This window comes from Barbatula barbatula (assembly GCF_947034865.1).
Source record: "Barbatula barbatula genome assembly, chromosome: 24".
Lineage (NCBI taxonomy): Eukaryota > Metazoa > Chordata > Actinopteri > Cypriniformes > Nemacheilidae > Barbatula > Barbatula barbatula.
Genome location: NC_136787.1, coordinates 9,390,484 through 9,410,403, shown reverse-complemented (window position 1 = coordinate 9,410,403; position 19,920 = coordinate 9,390,484). Strand labels below are relative to the sequence as shown.

The 19,920-nt window shown below is 41.3% G+C and overlaps 1 protein-coding gene across 2 annotated transcripts; it reads right to left on the bottom strand.

Moving 5' to 3' along the window:
* Nucleotides 1-188: 188 nt before the first annotated feature.
* ppp3ccb (protein phosphatase 3, catalytic subunit, gamma isozyme, b) lies at nucleotides 189-18,962 on the bottom strand. Of its 2 annotated transcripts, XM_079449021.1 has the most exons (14): nucleotides 18,598-18,962; nucleotides 13,761-13,958; nucleotides 12,141-12,265; nucleotides 8,483-8,594; nucleotides 7,237-7,382; nucleotides 7,016-7,155; nucleotides 6,770-6,847; nucleotides 6,587-6,681; nucleotides 6,317-6,442; nucleotides 6,099-6,176; nucleotides 5,372-5,456; nucleotides 3,735-3,832; nucleotides 2,613-2,639; nucleotides 189-965 (listed from the first exon to the last, which is right to left on the bottom strand). In XM_079449021.1, the coding sequence occupies exons 1-14, from the start codon at nucleotides 18,647-18,649 to the stop codon at nucleotides 790-792; spliced, it is 1,536 nt and encodes a 511-aa protein (XP_079305147.1). In that variant the 5' UTR covers nucleotides 18,650-18,962; the 3' UTR covers nucleotides 189-789. The 2 variants fall into 2 exon arrangements, with proteins under 2 accessions (XP_079305147.1, XP_079305148.1); XM_079449022.1 differs by lacking the exon at nucleotides 2,613-2,639.
* Between the last annotated feature and the right edge of the window lie 958 nt (nucleotides 18,963-19,920).

Sequence of the window (19,920 nt, the reverse complement as noted above, 5' to 3'; positions counted from 1 at the left end):
GTAAACATGACATTTGGTTTAGGAAACACTTGCAAATGTACATATACATATAAATGTGTCAACACTTGAGTTATTAATGCACTCCCCTTCGATATAATTGGCATAATGAAGGGGGTTTCCCCCCCACACACATTGTTTCCAAAACAAACATTTTTCACTGTTGCTGTTTATTTTCTTTTTTGTTTTTTGCTTAAAGCAATCGTATTATACGTGCATTGGGTTTTCACAAATAAGCACTCTGTGTAATAATATCGAGTAAAAATTTCCCTCGCCAAGCACACAACGACAATAAAGAAATGATGCGGAGCAAATCTTGCTTCTTTAAAAAAATCCAGAAATAAATCTGATTAACTGAAATTTACAAAATTGATTTTTTGTCTTTTTTAAACTACTGAATCTAAGATGACCTTACACCACCCCAATGCTAAGTCTATATACTGTATATATATATATATATTCTGTATTTTATATACACATGTAATATCCTCATGTATTTCTTCATCTCAGTTTTCCCACTGTTACAGATCTTAAATGTCTTATCTATATCAATAAATAAATAAGAACCATGTTTTTTTCCACTAGGCCCCCTTTTCATGGTATTGTGCGATTCTCCCCTGAAGCGGTCCAGGAGATTTTTGCATGTAGGGGCCATCACCTCTACCAAAAAGAGAATGACATGAGAGAAAAAGGGCGAGAGACATAGAAAAAAAGAGAGAGAGAGAGAGAGAGAGAGAGACAGGAAGGAAAGGATTAGGGTAAAGGAGAGCAGTAGGTAGCTGTTGGAGGTCACTACGCCTGCACGTTGGTGCCGTTCTTGTCGGGGGAGTTGGCTGCGTTGATGGAGTTGGCAGTGCCGTCCGGCTGGATGCTGTCCTTGCGTGGAGGCATTCTCTCATTTATTCGGTCCAGACCACGTGCTTCCTCGAAGCTCTGGATCTTGTGTTGAGGGTTGAAGCCTTGGATAGCTGAAAGTGGAGCAGAAGGTAGAGAAACAGTCAGTTAGTCAACGCTATTATGACAGTGACCGAAAAATGACTGAAATGCAGCTATGAAAACCATCAGGAATTTATTTAGCATCATTTTTAAATTTAAAAGCATGATTTAAAAGTTAAACAAGTATTCAAATGAGAGATAAATGAGTACAGTAATAATCAAAATATGGAAATAAAACTTAAGTAACTACTACCTACAAACTATCATATAGAAAATGGTATAAGGAAAAAAGCAAACATGCAATTTTACATCAATGCATTAATGTCAATTTCCACAAAAACTCATACAACAGTTCAAAGTGGATTAACTCCAGTTCATGGATTCTCAACATAATTCATGTAGGCTACTTTTTTTACAAATCAGTACACGTTTGAGGTTATTTTAAAAATGAGCCTTGTGGTTAGACTGATAACATCATAGACGTCTATTAAAAGTGCAGTACTGTCAGTTCACAAACTGTGAAAGTCGACATTATTTCCAGTTTTAACTAACATAAATATAACGCAGAACCTTGACTGGGATTCAAAACAATTTTTTTAGTAGTTTTTGTGGTAGTCTTTATAAGAATACCACAAACAATCCAACACAAATCTAACTTATTCTAAACATCACACGTAACTATCTAGTTTGCATCTTCTACTAGAAGGCCATTCTTCCCTAAAGAACACCCTGAAGACAGATAACGCAAGCTAAAAATGCCAAAACAATTAAAACAAAGGTAGGGGTGCACAACAAAGATTAAACTAGAAAACAGAAATGTCGGTCAAGTCCATACATCTGACATTACAGGCAAAAGCATGTAACTACCATCTTTGGTCAGATATTGAAACAATTAGATTCAGTTCTCTCTGTGTTTTGTTCACACCCCTGCATCCCCGTAGCAGCTGTGCTGCATTTACAATTCAGAGCCTTTCAGAAACCAGTCAATAACCAGGTCCACCAAAAACAAAAGAGATACTAGCTCGTATGTTCAAGTTGTTCAAACATGGAAATACATCTGTTGTATCACGTTCACTCCAGTTCACTAGTATTTGTAAGTTTTATTAATGGTCAAGTATGAAGCACACCATAAAATAATTATATAGATTCATACAAAACTATTAGTATACACAAATACTCGGTACTCCGATCAGTACTCGTATCGGCAGATAACCTGAACCCAGGTATCAGAATAAAAATAATTAAAAAAAAGAGTATTGGAAAATATCTATAAACAACACAATGAATATATGCTGGAATTAATCTGATTTTTATCACAGTTTTCATGTGTCTTGTCATGCTATCAGTCTGTAACATACTGTTAGATGACTACGGTTTGATTCTGTTAAAATTCAAGACGCATTGGACTGAAATTGACAACACACGAAATACAGATTAAAGACAAAACTAGAGTGGTCTCTTATTTTTTGGATTGTTACAATACACTCACTTAACTTAACATGGTTTGCAAAATTGCACAAAACAACACACAAAAACCCAACACACACACACACAAACAAGTAACAAGAGCAGCAACTACAAACGAACGAAATTCACAAGAATGACAGACAGCTCATGACTGGGGGATGGGGTTTAACACACAGACAACACTGAGAAGGTTTCACAGATGTCTTGCGTACCTCGTGCTTCCTCTGCTTCTACGGTGGCTGTGTAAGCGTGAGTAGTAGTGCCATGCCCAAAACGAACGGGGAAAGAGAGTGAGTCAAGTTATCAATGCAATCACAAGTCCATTCAAATCCCCCCACCTCCACTTATTCATTTGACATCAGCCCAAATGCATCCCCCGGCACATAGGAACAAAACCTGAAGGGTTAGTTTGGTTAAAAAGCATCGTGCACAACAGATTTCTGGTGAGGTTTGCTTTCGAGAAACCATGCTTTTGAACCTGCGACCGAGACATCAGACACAAACGGCATTCTATTTTTAAAGCTGAAGGTATACAATGGCCAAACAAGGAGAGGCCTCCAGTGTAAAACTTCGCGCAACGTACTGTATACGCGCGATGACAGTTTATTTGTGGTCTTCACAGGAAGATGAGAAGCAAGGCAGCTTTGATCGATGTGTCGCTTTATGTATATTTTCTATAAACTTCAACAGGACACATTATGATCAACAGACATTATTTATCATTTAATCGTGATACGACAATTGTCCTTGTAAGGGGAAGCTTCCGTTAAAAAAGTAAATATATAAATGCAACGCATCGATCATATAATTGTTGTGGTGCATCTAGGGTTTCAGCAAAGCAAACCTCATCGTGTTAAAGTGGTGTTAGTAGGCCAGTTAAGACAGCAGCACAACGCAGCAGGCTGATCAGTTTTTCATGCGAGTGCTGGGAGAGAAATCATGGCGCCGTCTTAATTGGGTCATACTGCATCACAATCATAAGCCCCCGTCCCTGCGACAGCATCACCCGCTGTGACTCCTCGGCACGCGCCTTAATCTTATTGGAAGTTTGGCAGATCCCAAATCTGAATAATGTTGGTTGGTTGATTGAAAGCAATGTAATTTGGAGGTGCAAAATTTTAGAAATGTTAATGAAAGCAATTTCAGAGTCTGATGATGGGTGTGCTGTACCAGGAGGGGGTGGAGCTGACAGCTTAGAGGGGAGAGAGAGAGGTAAAGACAGAAAGACTAAGAAAAGCAGTGAGTGATGGAGTGAGCAGGAAGTTAGTGGAGAGCAGGTCTCGCACTACAAAACATTGCATGGCCAGAGCATTGAGGACAGGCGAGAGACTTACCGCTCTGCAGAGTCTGTCTGCCTCCTGATAACACACCCAGTGGCAACGTGCCAGTGGGGGTTAAGCCCTTTAACTGCAACACGCTCTCGTTCTCCTCTCTGCAATGACAAAAACACAGCCTTTTACATTCTTATATATATGTAGTTTTACAACCATTATCATGAAATCATTATTTAGTTCAGTAGTTCCTAACCGGGGACGTGGGTCACAAGGCCCCAGCTACATTCTAAGGGGACATTAAGGTTACTACTAATTTGAAATGAGAAAAAATAAGCATTGACATTTTTAAAGGGAACCAAGTGTATAGCTCGATACATAGTAATAGCCTTACACTACTAGCATTTATCTTTTGAAACACATCAAACATTTTCCTTTCTTTAAAAAAACCTAAATGTAATACTCATTTTAACCCAAGGAAGCCGCCATGTTCTTTTTTGATGACGTATAATGGTCCAAACTGAACACACACCAATCAGTTCTTCAATAAATATATGGTGATGTAGGATAAATATTGATATAAACCATACTAAAAAAATGAAGAAAATAAAGACGCTATTTGGCCTTTTCATATTGTCTTCAGAAACAATAGAAACATGCATATTTATAACCAAAATCATTGCTAATGTAATCTATACATAATATTTTTTGCCATTATAAATGCATTTTATCCAGATTTTGACTTTGATGTAGAGATATATATATTAACATCGGTAACGTTAGCCTATTGTCTTCTCTCTCTCTCTCTCGGTCATAAGCTGACGGGGGCATCTGATTATTGTGTTTATCCGTATATTCTCAAAATGCATAAAGCATACGATAAAGGTGGATGATAATGTCTTCAAAAGCTTTAAACTACCGTCTGTAAGACAGTAAAGACTGATTTAATGCATGTTTACTTTGAACAGACCCTTACTGAACGCATTCTTCTTCTATGGCAGGCATTCTTGTGTCAAGAGGACATACCGCCACCTACTGTCCCGGTGTATTTATATATATGATCTTATGTTTGATGTCTCATATTTTACGGTTACATATGGAAAACGTGTTTGCTTCGCTATAGCTTTACGATAATGGGAACAGGTTGCAACCATTTCGTGTCACATATATTGATGCAAAAAAAATGCCAGCCTCAGAGTTAAAATATTTTTTCAAAGTTTATGCATACTCCGACAGTTACACTGTTTTTAATTGCACATTTATAAAGTCAATGCCATACATCTTTCTATTCCCAAGGTTCCTTTTAAAAACTATAAACCAAAATATTTCTTATTTGGGCATTTTTATAATGAATAAAATATGATTATTGGCAAAATCCAAACCATACTGTTAATATTCAACCTAAAGCATCTCTGATGAAGGAAATTGAGAGAAAGTGTATGTGTATAGATTTGGCTATAGTGAGGGACATATTTTTTTAAATGTCTTTGCATATACGTGACCATGTTCAGCATGGTTTATGGAGCTTACTTTGTTTTGGTGTTTTTTGTGCTAAATGAAATAATTATAAATAACATTTTTAGAGGAATAGTTCCCCCAAAGAAAATGTCAAACAGGTTTGAAATCGCATGAGGGTTTCTAATTATAAAGGGAAACAAACCTGTGTTAGTGTTTGTGGTATATGATCTGTGCAAATTTACCTAAGAACAGAAAAAACTCTGGCCATCTTGCCAATGGCACGTATCTTATTTCGGATTACTTCCTTGCGGACTGCCGGGGTTCCACCTGCCACAAACAAGCACAAAATACACAGAGAGAGAAAAGAAGATAACTTTAAACCATAGTAATGCTTTTGCAATGGTTGAATTTTGCTTATATGCGGATTTCTTTTACATGACTGACTGAAATGATTGGTTCAACTTTGCCGTAGGGGCTGGGAAAGTGCCTTTTAAAGAAAAATATCCTTTAAACTTGTCCTTGTCCATACGTTCTCCAAATCAAATACGTTATAATATCCACAACTCCCTCAAGAAATTAAATAAACCCATTTCTAAAGGCTCACAGACATACAGAAGAAGTGTGTCAGGCCAAGATAAAATTATGCACCATTGGAAAAAAAGGACAAATCAAAGAAAAGTAAATGGGACAATGTATCCCTTCATGACAGCTCGGTGCTCAGAACGGGTTCATCTGGTTCCTTTATGGCATAACTCTACTTCATCTCTGGCCTTGAGTTAAGATCATTTAACATTTGGATTAGGTGAATAAACTGAGAATCATATAGCCTCAGGTTTGACAGCGAGCGATAAATGGGATAAGAGAACTAAACCTATCAAATAATGCGAAATGTATAAAGCACAGACCCACGAACGGGTCAGATCTTGAGGGATCCTTCGACAGGTTGATCCTCTGTCCGCATGTTCTTACCTTCACAGGTGTCGTCTCCTTCTGACATGAGCTCATCATCCGAGCAGATGTTTAACACGTTGACCAGCATCTCTGTTACTGAAAGCACACAAGAGAAAACTTCTACACAACCTGCCTGATCTATAATGACCATGTTATGCAAACCCATAATTACGTATAAGTGTTAAAATCTCTTCAACTTTATTCTATAATGCTGTAAATAATTTCTAGCTCTTTACCTTTCTCACCGACGAACGGCAGTGACCACGTGAAGACGTCCATGAAGTTGGGCAGCCAATACGGGTGAGGAGAGCAGTTGAACTGCCGGATGTTCATGACATTGTTCTCATATTTCAACACAGCAGCTTCAGGGAGCAAAAAGGTACAAACTGAGCTGAAAGATTTCGGGTTGTGTATGTTCATCACTCATCCTTGAAACAGCAACAGCCACTTAAAATGAATGGAGTTTTGGTTTAAACCTGATTTCAGCAAAGGACCCCATTTCTTACCTTTATTGTTATACACATCTAAGTAGTTTGGTGCTGAGAAGATTGTGATTAACGACGGGAAGCCTGTAGTCTGACTTTTTCTGTACATTCGATACCTGCAAGGGGGGGGTCAAGTTAAAAACATGAGTCAGACGGACCATAAACTTGGCAGCCTGGTTTAAGTGCGTTATGTGACGGACTCACCCTGCGTCCTGGGCTTCATGCGCTCTTATAACTGACAACAAGTTATTATTCATCAGAAAGTCACATACTGCGGGGTAGCTGATCGAGATGGAGAGAAAGGTGCAATTAGTCGCTTCAATAGTCCGTCAATCAAAACCTCGATGACTAATGCTGAGAGGTTCCATTAATATGCAATTGTGAAGTCGGTTGCATCGTGTGGGCAGCGGCGCGGTACGCTTGTGCAAGAAGGCCTGTGGGCTGAAGTACCTGTAGAAATATGAACATCCTCTCACGCTGTTGTGACAGAAGTGCTCGGAGCTCTTCTCGCTGCCGTAGTCCTCGCCGGGGTCGGACCACAAAAGGTCGCACATCGGCCCGAAAGCTGGCGGCTCTTTAAACCTGTCTAACTGTTGAGCAAACCCAACCATCAGCCCGTTTGTAAATCAATCACGGTGTGATCTAATATGATCTCAAGGCACGTGTCTTACCTTCCTGATGTCATCGAGGCAGGTGATCTCTGGGGACAGGCCTCCGTGCACGCACAGGAACTGCTGGTTGAGCAGGGCGGCTAGGGGAAGGCAGTCGAAAGCCTCCATGCAGGCGTCGTACACGCGCTCCGAGTACTTAATCTTGCCTGCGAGAAGAGCATCCCAATAAAATCTCTGTGCAACTGGGCTGTCTGTTTGACATATCGCAGTAATGGTGGGTGGGTGGGTGAGTGAGTGAGGGCAGTCTGCGCCTCGCCAACTTTCCAAGGCTGGAGTAGATGGAGGAGGATGCAGCATGCCTTGTTAGGTGATGTTACGGCGGGACCGAGCGCTAATTGGGATGAGCCGAGGAAACCGGCACGGCGGGAGGTTGATTAAAGCAAGCTGAGGCCAGAGACAGGTTGCAGGCAGAGCAAGGCCGCATACCGCCGTTAAATCCTGACATTTGGGAAAGGACCAGCCGTGGCTTGTATTGTAAACAGCACCGCTGCAGGTGAGAAACAGGCTACCTTGTGATGAGCGATCGTGGCGGAATGGCGTGACATTACCGAATGCTCTTTGATTAGCTGGGTGGAGAGAAGCCAAACAGACATGCTCAATCTGGGTTAAATTGGGGGGTAAAGACCGTGCCGATTCGAACAGGAAATGTGTCTGGTCACTGGGTGGTTTGTGAAGAAGTGAACAAATTAATGTCTTATTTCTACCCATGCTCATGATGCAATGTCAAAACCAAAGGGGACAAAAACACCACACGCTAATACTTGTGGTGATATTTATGATAATGGTTTGACCCCACTTTGGTTTTGTGGTAGGTGGCTTCCAGGTGACTCTGGATCAAGCCATAAAATCGAGTGTGCACAAAACGTATCAATTCTAAAAATGACCAGTGGTTATCGCATCCTCTGATCTTGGACAAAGATCACCGGGTGCTCTTGGAAAGGGAGGGTGAGGGATGAACAATGAGGGTTTGGGTTAGCTGTCAGCGTTTGTCATGACTGGGATGATGTGTGCTGTAAAATCTAAGTGAGGATTGATGAGTGGCGAAGAACGACATTGAGCTCTCTGCCCACAGCTTTTCATTCAATACTCTAAAGACAAGATCTCTCTGGGGAAGCCACGATGAAATGGGGAAAATATTGCTATGACAGAGTAGAATGATAGGATGTGGCAAAACCTAATTTCGTTCTCTTGATGCTGCTTGCACACACACACACACCGAAAGAGAGAGAGGTGGTAAAGAGCTTACATTCTTGTTTAAAGGTGAAGTACTCTGTGAGATGCCGACACTCATGGTTGCCTCTGAGGAGGAAGAGGGTGGTCGGGTGGTTGATCTTCAGGGCCCACAGGTACAGCACACACTTAAAAGAATGAAAAGAAAAAGTAAGAAAACACACAACATCAGTTGATACCTTCTATGCATTTCTCTCTTAATTTACTTCAATACTTTGTTTCGTCGTCTTCGGTCATCATTTACTCATCCTCTTGTCATTCAAACCTGTATGACTTTCTTTCCCCGGAAAAGATATTTTGAAAATTGTTGTTCACTGGCACCCATTGACTTGCATCGAGTAGTGTCCTGACAATAGAAGTAAATGGGTGCCAACTTTCTGCAAAATATATTTTCAGTGTTCTGCAGAAGAAAACAAGTCATGCAGGTTTGAAATGACAAAAGGGGGAGTAAATGATGACAGACATTTTCATTTTATGGGTGAACTTTCAGAGCCACACATTGTAACGCTAATCTAAAGACACACAACCTATGTAATGCATTTAAATGCTGTTGATATGATCGTGATATGGACACAGTGATTACAGAATATAAAACACGTTCCATCAAGAATAAACACAATGTTAGTAACCATAACCATTAGCATACTGGATTAGCCCAAATTGATATGCTGAAAGGCCACAACTCAACAGGTATTAGGTATAAGAGGATTATACCTTTATTCCCTCTGATCTGCTATTAAAGGACAAATTCGCCCAAAAATCTAATATGTCACCGTTTACTCGACCTTATGTTGCTCTGAAGTCATATTTTTGCATTAATATAATACTGCAGGTGATTATTACCCTAAATAAATTAAGTTTAACAAGCACAAAAATATATTTATTGCGAATGTGATGGTATGGTTTCATGCCTTCACTCCAAAATAAAAATGGAAGATATGATGATATTTTGAAATGACATCATATGGACACAGAGCCACTAAGCAGGGCTGTACAGTGCGACATATACTACTAATAATATATATATATATATATATACATATATGAACATTTTTGCTGTTACAGATTTGAAAAATGTCTAATATAATATATACACACACACATTTTTCAAATGTTCTTCTGCAATGTGAAAAAGAGAAGCTTTGCATTCACATTTTTGCACTTCTTTAGTGCACTAATGCGAGCAAAACTCATAGCATCTTAACAGATGAATATGAAGTATTATAAGACTCCCTCATGCATACTCTGAGACAGACAAAAGAGAGCTGCCCAATCACTTTAAAGTGAAAGCAGACTATGAATTTCATGTAGTCACATTCCTTTAAAACTTGCACATATCATTATTTTGATATGTGCATTGTGCAGACTTATTACAAACAAACAAATTCTTAAACTACCAGTACAAACTGCCAGACAACTTCAAATCTCATTGGTACTTGTGTGTCTTGTGAGGAAATATCATGACAATCAGTCATGACACGCAAAGAGCAACAATATGTCAGGTTAATTTAACTAAGCGTGATAGAAATGATTTTCACTCTTCTTTAAGTCAGTCAAGGTCACGTACACTTCGAAACTGCTGAAGCACTAACACATTCGAGCAGGCCGATCAGAGTTGATAGGGTAAAACTATGATTACAATCTTTACACTTTCGTTTCCCATATCATCTCTCAAGCCAAGCCCTTGTCCGTTCTAAAACCAATTACGCGAGACTAAAATATATAATTTGTCTCTCCTTCAAATCTTCACATGTCAGTCATTTTTTACTTGGCTTATCTATAACATGAAACACCTGCAAGGCTCCCCTGTTATGTAACAATAAGAGCAGCACTTTAAATCAGCATAATAAACCTTCTCTCTGTTCTGTCCGCAAAGGAAGGAAGTACAGCGTTTAGGTCTGTTATCTTTAAACATGCCTTTTTATCAACGTGTAAATGTGCCAGAAGCGCTATGCTGACAGAAATACGAAAAAAATAAAAGACCTCCACGCAGCTCCGGGTGGGGCGCAGTCTGCTGGCGTAACCTACGAAAGTGTTTGATGACTGCCACGTCCCAGTCAGAGGGCATTAGCGGGTGGTGCTAAGCGTGACTGAAGTTCGTCCTTTGTGCTCTGATGTCCAGGGAGGGAGCATGAACTCAGCGTGGCCTTTGTTGCGAGACATGCACACGCAAACTTTGTCTCTCTGTGCATCTCAGGCGGCTCGGGGCTCTGGACCCTCAGCCGTGTTTGATGGTATTAAGCATCAGCGTGTCTCCTCTCTTATGCTGGCTCTTTTAACCGTGACATTTCTACCGGCCCTGAACTTTGCAACAAACGCGCAACGCAGAGGTGGAGGCTTTTTGAGAGCCCGGGCAACAGTGTGACATCAGTCATCAAGGCCGGAGGCATAAAAACAGACCGGCGGCTCCTAGCAAGAAACATTTTGTACGAAACATAAGTGATTAAAACAAGAAAGTTCCTGGCTTCCGGAATAAAAGGGGGTATTTCACTCAAAAATGAGTGATGTAATTTATTCATGCTTGTGTTGTTCTAACCTGTATATTACTTTTTTGAAGTTGTTATTTCAAGAAATGTCTCAGTGGATATCAATGGGGGCCAGTGATGTTTGGTTACCAACATTAGGGCTGTGACAGTGGCCATGGCAACTGCAAAACCGCGGTGGTGAAGTGCTGTGATGGTGGTGAAGTGCCACCGGCGGTAGTGCACATCACTGTGACTAACACAATATAAGTGTAATAAAAATGTTGGTGCGTTTGAGCGCGGACCTGCACAGAAAAAACCCAGTTTATACTGCGGGCTCTGCAATGAAACTTCAAAAAGTATTTAAAGTAGGTCTATATTTCTTTTCTACTCGTCATTTGGTTGATTCGTGCAAATATAATACATCTATTTTTTTTATATTATTTGTACAAATAATATATACTCCCAACACCGTGGTTGAATTGTCCATTAACACTGCAGGGGTAAAAAACTGCCAGTGTCACAGCCCTAATCAACATTTTTTTATATATATTTTGCATTCTGCAGAAGAAGGTCATACGGGAATCATTTGGAATGACATGAGGATGAGTAAAGAAGGAGTAAATGATTTTTAAACACTAAACAATCAACAAATGTGACATGCTGATTTCATCATCACAAGGCAAAACAAGCTGCATGGCACGGACCTTCCAAGCCGGGGTACATCTATATACCTTAACAGGAATCATAATACTTCAATTTGTTTAATGACGCACTTACAATAAAAGTTTAAGCGAACCTTTTCAGAGGGTGTAAAATGTGACATCATGATCCTTTCGGCAGGGGAACTAAAGTTTTACGAGGATGAGTGGATTTAAACAGTCCCTCGCTCGTATCGTGCAAAAGTTACGTATTCACCGCCTTTACATGGTCATGACAAGAGTCTGATGTTTACACAGACATGGCTAGTATGTGATTTTATCACACTAGCCCCACGTTAACATGTGCTTGGTTAAAGTCTGGTGTCTACACTCTAAAATCATGTTTTTTCTTGCCCCATAAACCTTCACTGTGAGCATTTTACAGAACTGAACTTTTTACAACGTTTTTCTTGAGGTGCCAATTAGCCTGCCAAAAAAGCGGTTGACAGAGTTGCGTAACACTTTGTAATGTTTCTAGAGATTTTTTTAAACATGCCTAAGCAACACTTACCTCAATACTAAAATACCCTCGATCCACATAGTCTCCCAGAAATAGATAACGCGTGTTGTGCGGGGACCCGCCCACCTCAAAGAGCTTCATCAGGTCAAAGAACTGCCCATGGACATCTCCACACACTGAAGACGGAGACAGCACAAACACATTTAAGGTTGTTGACACAACAAAGGGAAAACTGTAAACAACATAAAAGTGAGAAATAATTTACTCTGCCTCTTGTTATTTTAACATGTATGACTTTCTTCAGTGAAACACAAAAGATATTTTGAAGAACGTTGGGAACCGAACAAGGGCAGTACCCATCTATTGTATTGACACACATTTTTACAGGTTTGTAATGAAGAGGTTAAATGATGACCATTTCATTTTTGGGAGAACCGTCACTTTAACAAAGGCCAACGCAAGATCATTGCGCAAGATTTGAAGTGTTATCATAGTAAGACTTTGTAATTTCAATGAACAAAGCACGTACCTCGTGCAAATAAAGACAACATATTGGAGTGGAGATGTTATGGCAACTGAGGGGGCACAAATACTTAAACCACTAAAAGGGAATGCACAGATAATGGGCCCCCTAAAAATAACAGAATGAAACATTGATAGTGGCCACCACATGCAGGATGTGGCCAAACCAACATTTCCTTTCAAGTACTCACACTGTGAAAAGGGTTCAGAACGAAAGCACGGCCAGACAAAAAGATTACTAATCACCACAATTGCAATTTGACATTTCATTATGTAGTCCAATTATTATACCCAAGGTCCGGGTCGTGTGTGATGAAAAACGTAGGCATTTGAGGGGGTTGGCGGACAGGACAGCCATGCCCATTTATATCCACGCACCTGTTTGTGTATTCGTTTGAGTCTAGGGAGAGTGTTGGGGGTTTCCTGTGGCCTCCGTTGGGGAATTAAAGGCGCGCAGGTGTAGGGGTGTGTGCGCGAGTGTGCCCTAGGGTACAACTGTTTCTCTGACCTTTATAGAGCAACCGTATTATGTGTTGCTGTGGATGACTGGCTCCGTATGAAAATAATCGCGTTCTTGTCGCTGGCTTGAGGATTATGTCAGGGTCGAGCTTAATCTAGAAGATTAAGGATGATATCAGAGACACTCGATCGAGTAACCGCTGAGCCTTGAGGGTACTTTTGCATGTCCGATACCCTTTTTTGCAGAAACTGTGCTGATGCTCCGGCAGAGCAAGCTCCAATTTTTACTGATTTGAGACAAATGATAATGTAACGGACGTCACGCATATACAGATTTTAAACGTCATAAGGGTGAATAAACAATGAAATAATAATGTTTTTATGAACTATGCCTTTTCATAACAAAAATGTCCCCTGAACATCATTTTTAACCAGCGAGCTCGGATCACCTGGGCTGTTTTTGGGTGTTGACCGCCAGCTTTGGAGGAATCAGGTGACTATCGTTGGCAGTGGACATTAACTGTGGACTCGCGATCATCTCAGAGCACTAAGTGCATTCTGTGAAAACCCTGTAAGAACCACATCCTGGATGCAGACGTTGCGCTTGTCTTGAATCACGACAGGTTTGTAGCCTCACCACGCGATGAATCATCAGAACAAGCATGAAACAGCACAGGCGCGAGAACCTACCTGTGATAGGGGCCTCTACCTCCAGCATGCACTTCTCGTTGCGGAGGATGTTGGCGCCGTCATTGATGATGCGTAGGGCAGCTTCCTCCTCAAGACGGCCCTCTTTTACAAGGTGGCTCTTCAGGAGCTCCACTTTGGGCTTGCCGTCCTCATAAAGCTCTTTCAGAGGGAGCCCTGTTGTGGGAGGGTACGGCACCGCTGCAGGAAAGAAAAGAAGAGACTTGTCATTCTTGTAATTACAGGGAAACATGCTGGCAAAGTTTGAAACATGATAGAACAGTGTCCACACGTTTTAAAAACCTTTGACTGTTTCAAAGAATGACAGAATAAAGGGCAACGCAATTCTACGCTCGTACTGTTGAAATCACATAGTATTTAAAACTACCTGCAAAAAATGTTTATGGCCACAAAGAGAGCCAATAAAGGTGTGTGGACGTCTCAGAGTATCACAAAATCTGCTGACCAAGGCGTCTGTAAGAATCCACAGATTCACCATGAAAGCCAGATGGTGTATGATAAAAACGCAGAACCAAAAGCAAGGCTAGAAAAAACTGCAGCGTTGTTACTTTTAATATGACTTTACAAGCTTTTCAGAAAACATACTTTAAAGGGATAGTTTAGCAAAAATGAAAAATCTGACATCATTTATTCACCCTCAGATTGTTTCGAATCTGTATACATTTTTTTGTTCAGCAAAACACAAAGGACGATATCTGGAAGAATAAGCACACAAATCTGATTCCCTATTGACTGCCATGGTTTTTTTTACCGTTCTAGGGCATTAAATGTGGGATGAGATCTGTTTGGTTACTGATAATCCTCCAAATACCTTCCTTTGTGTTCAGCAACTATTCCACCGCACACTCTGAATAATAGGCTTCGATATCGGCGGAGAAATTTCATCAGTAAATCTCTCAATTTTATAGATTAAAATTCTACAGACTTGATAAATAACCAGATTTATAGTTATAAGTGAATAGAGTCATTTTAGCTAAAGCCAAACTTTCACACATCCAAAAAGGAGCACACCCATAAAGACCTATAATATTCTGAGCGCTATATGTCTATATGTTCCTTCTTCAAGAGATTATTTAACCTCATATATGTATGTGCAAATAATAGCACACCTCTCTAAAAGCCACATCATTTGAGGAATCACTCATGTCAGAAGCACAATAGATACAGGATAAGTTACAAGCTGGAGTTTGATACTTCCCATGTAAAAGTAATCGTGATAAAACCAAGGCATTCTTAACTTCAGCACACTTCTCTAAATACATGCATGGCATTCACACTTGCACGTTATTACTCAACCCTCAACAAAACCTGAAAACATTGAATAGTTTGCTAAGAGAGTTAAGAGTTCAAAATGCAACACGTCGCAAAACGCTGAGCTAAAAATGAAACGTATGCACTGTAACTGTCATAACCGTTATTGGTCAGGATTTGGGACTCTCCCTCAAAGCTATGTGGGTTATCAGAACACATATGGCCACAGCTGGTCCCATCCCTTCCCCCAACCAACACGTGCAGGCCTTGTTAAGACGACACGAAGACCTATTTGTTGTGAAAATGACTGCTTAAATAAACCCTTAACAACCCACGGGCTGGGATTTCACATTCAGGCATCGTTTGTGTAACGCAGCACACCAGAGATCCCTCCAGCGGGTGGCATGCAAACATACGCCTGCTGAAATCACTCTGCATCCCACCCGGTCTTTGAGCTATTTACAGTTGTAGGAATTCCACAACATTCAAAGCAGATCTAGAAGAGCCGGGAAGTTACGTCCTTACGGTCGGGGTAAAAGCCCAGCTGTTGGCAGCGTCGTGGAATCCTCTCCGCCAGGGTCACAGGCCAGGTTGGCACTGCTCGCGCTCCACAAGAATGTGGGTCTGGCAGACCGCCAAGGCATTCAGTGCTGGGACCACAGGCATGATCTGCCACAATAATACGTCAGGCTCAGATGACTCTGAACCTTCCTCCAGTGGTGGAAATGGAATCTAAGGATCTCTTTGGGTTTACAAATAAATGATTTTTGGAGCCTCTTCAGATATGGATGATCCTAGTCGAGGAGGAGCAAACGAGGGGGGCGTCGGTCTGCCAGTACGAGGAAGAGAAAGGTTGATTCTTTCATGCCTGACAGAGTGAAGGAAGGACACCTGCTCATTTGCCTGATTTAACTAAAGCAGCAATAGGGCTATTATCCGGCTCGAGGGTTGAGTTCATCTTTCTGCGACGACACCAGTGAAAATACGTAGCCTCTCAGCATGGCACATTTGCACGTGAAAATGAAGCCTTCGGGACGGAAGGGAGAGATTTTACTACCAAAGTGTCAAAAATACACAGCGATTGTACTTGTGCACCACACCTAATGATAAAGAAACGCACTCGGGAAACGTAGGTGCCGTTCATCAAAGCTCTCCGGAGTACGGCTATCAAAATATTTTCTCATTGGACCACACCACTTTATTAAGGAAGTCAGTAAAAGCGCAACTTCCTGTGTGCGTCTCATCTGTGGTTTTATCACAATAACAGCCTTTTACAAAATATTTAGGTCGAATTCAGAGCTTCTTGCAAGTTGATGAGTGCTATCTTGGGCTACACATGCAAAACGAGAGAGAAAGAGAGAGACGGGGCCCGGGGTCCGTTAATCATGCATGAGGACAGAATAATTACACAAGCAGGGTGACGTTGACCCTGACAGCTCCAGTTTCTATCTGTAAATAAGCCAAAAGGTCAAAACATAAAATTCACCACCAGCCTGACAGGGGACGTAAACAGTAGGCCGTCGGGCTCTACCTCATTTCTAGGCGACGTGCGTTAGATACAGATAGTAATATGATTTCAGATTGGGTATAGTGTTGATGTGAAGCTATGCTGACGCTTTCCCACCCAAGAACAAAAATAACATCTCAAAAAACGGATTACTTGCAACTAGTTTCAATGCACACAACACTTTACCGCGCTAAGCAGGAGAGAGTGCGAAAGAGTTGAGTGGAAATGTCTAGCAACTAATCAAAGCTTTTTATAAAGGCACTTAACCCCATCCTTCCACCGCCTCTGTCTCATTGTTTCCAGCGTGGCTGCGCTGATGAAAAGCGGCAAGGCGAATCCTTGATTCCCAGCTCTCCGTGCTTTAGCTGTGGGAGGACTCATCAAGACGTGGCCTTGGCGAGAACCTCAACTCCCACACATCACTTCAATCATGCTGGAGCTTTTCTCTCAGAGCTTATAGTTCTTCCAAGCACAGGCTGCTAGAATCATTTACCTTCCAAACATGCTTTTGTTCTGGGTAAAACAACACCGGTGCGTGTCCATTTAACCAGGCAAAATACTTGATCGGCTCCATCACAATAACGACTGGCTTGATCGATTCAATGGTATTAGCTTTCATAGAGAGGGCTTGTCTTATGAAGTCACACAAACCCTTTTGTCCAACCAGAACTAAAATATTAAATATTAATATATAGGCGCTTACGCCATAGTGGTTAAAGGTGCTAACACATCACAATTAACACTTGCATCATCTCCCGGACGTTATTCCCTATCTGCCGTCCTCATCCTCCAATACACGTCAAACATTCAGTGACGTGTCTGCCTGGCAACCACAGCCGAAATGTCTCAACCAAAACATTTTTCAGACAGTCTGCAATTATGCATAAGCGTGGAGTAAAATCCAGGTGTCGGAGTCCTTTAACTGAAAGGCGGCATTCAGTGAAACCTGTAACCAATTTGCCAGTGTATGGACCGCAATGCTCCCGTTCTCGCAAAACGGGAATAACAGATTCAAGACAGAACCCGGTCTACGTCGCTCTTTAATAATATTCAAATTCCGACCATGTGCATTAAATAGCCCGACTTGAAACGAAAACTTTATCCTCGACTTCAAATCGAGTTGGATCTGAAAACACACCCAGCTGTACCCCATTTTATAAAGCCATTTCAATAAAAGGAGTCAAAGATCCTCATGTACTTTAAAACCCAAGAAGACCTAATGATCCAACTTGAGTATTGCTCTAGTGTCTCTGTACCCTCTGGCATACGAAATTCCTTCGAGCCCTTGATAGGGAGCTGATGCTCACTTAATCAGAGGTCAATCCTTGCTTACCTCTATGTTAGATTATGCGTATAAGGTTAACTGGGATCACACAGACAACTTCGATTAGTTTAGTTCTGCCTCCGACTAAATCTTTGAGGACACCGTGACATTCTGCATAGACCCGCTGGATTTCACACCCTTATAATGAGGGAGTCCATACTTATTGCCTTGAACTAAGAATGACAGCAAGAGGATCAAAGCTACAGTAATGTGGCACAAGGCAAGACAAGCGTTGATAATGTTGATACCAAATCAAACAAACCCAGGATGATCTGACTTATTTTGATAGATAATATACAAGTTTATACCATAGAATCGCTATTATTAAACAGTAATGTATGCCATGGCAGAGCGTTCAGTGTCATTTGTCTGGAGGGCTTTGCATATTCAGATCGCAAAGAGCATCATGCTACACCAATGATGTAATCCCTGTAATAGCCTAATTTATTAGTCACTTTTACTCCTATTGGCATTTGACACTACATGTACTCTCACGTATGCTACTTACATGTGAATCCTGACAAAACCACCTGTCAAATAGACCTTTAACATGTAACGTTATCAATAACAAGCAGACGGACCAAGCGATCCAAAAGTCAACCGACACACGTGCACACATGATTATATTTCTATTAGACTCCACTTACGTAAACTGAACGTTACCCATCAGCTACCAGAGCGGGCAAAGCTAACAGATGAAGCGAAGGAAAACGGGCAGTTAAATAAACAAAATGTACCTTTGACCAGCCGTTCAGTGGTGGATTGTTTATTCTGCTCCTTCACCGACATCCTTCAATTTCCGTCGGCGGAATAATTGTAATTCTTCTGTGTAGCTGAAGCCAGCTAGTCGCGTTAGCCCGCTAGCTCGGCTAAGCTACCGACGTTTCAGTTCGCGAGGAAAAAAGTCCCGACCGCGCCGCTGTAGAAGCGGGGAAACCGAGTCCGAGAGCTCGTCTGGCTCGCTTTGTTAGCATATACACTCAAACAGTGAAGGGAAGGGGGAAGGGGAGCCCACTGTAGCGGCAGTTTTATTTTCTGCAGTGTCTGTCCTTCGGCTTCGCTCACACAGGCGACCCAGCTGCTGTCAATTTCTCAGAGGGAGGGGGAGGTGGGGTATTGGCGAGCGGTCGATTCCCAACGAGTCGATTCCTCGACTCTGAACAGCGCTGCTGGGTGTGAGATTCAAACGACGAGCCGCTGCTAAAGTGTAGTATTTTCGGTCTGGTTATTTTCGTGTGGTGGCGAACCTGTTAAAAATAAAGGAAGTGAAGCCCATTACTTCCGCATTGCAAAATAAAGTGGATCGGCATGGTGAAAAGAAGCTTACGTTGCCAAAGCACTCGTAACGTTATATACGTGCGGCCATCCATACACGCTATTTAAGACCTTAAAAATATAGAAAGAAATAAAACAATAATAAAATAAATAGTTTTGAATCGATGGTGATTAGAAGTCGACTGAAAGTTACTGTTTAAGCTGATTCTCTTGTTCTTGATATCTTTTAGACAGAACGTTGCTGATTGGCTCGGACTAGTGAATAAGATTTAAAGACCCAATCACAGGCGATAGGGTAACCCTGGGGGCTGGACACTCGAACAACACAAAACCCCTTGAATGGCTTGTGAAGTGTTGGGGACAGAAAAAGTTTTGTTTGAAACTGACATATAAAGACGAAACTTTTGAAGTTTTTGCGCACCATATATCTACAGTTTAACTTTATGGAAGTTGTGCACAGTTGTTACAAATATAGTGCTGCTTTAGAGCTACATAGGGCGCACATGGTTCGGTGGGGTGTAAATAAATAACCGAAAAAACAACATTACGTGATGACTGCAACCTTGAAAGATTATCGTTTTATAAAGAAATATACTGGAATCGATTCTATCGACTCGTGCGGCTGGATTCGGAATCAGAATCTATCGCCCAGGCTAGATCCATAGTGGCGCGCGACAGAAACAGTCCTCTGGGAGATAAGGTTACTGCATCCTGCTGCTGCAAGTTTTGCCGAACGACGACTGTCCTGTTGTTATTAAACATTAACCCTGGTTTGTTTTATGTTC

Coding starts and splice junctions, on each gene's coding strand:
- ppp3ccb (XM_079449021.1), bottom strand. CDS start 18,649: ATGTCGGTGAAGGAGCAGAATAAACAATCCACCACTGAACGGCTGGTC. Junction 7,156..7,236: donor GCCTCGATGACATCAGGAAG/GTAAGACACGTG, acceptor TTTGCTCAACAG/TTAGACAGGTTTAAAGAGCC. Junction 6,682..6,769: donor CATGAAGCCCAGGACGCAGG/GTGAGTCCGTCA, acceptor CCCCCCTTGCAG/GTATCGAATGTACAGAAAAA.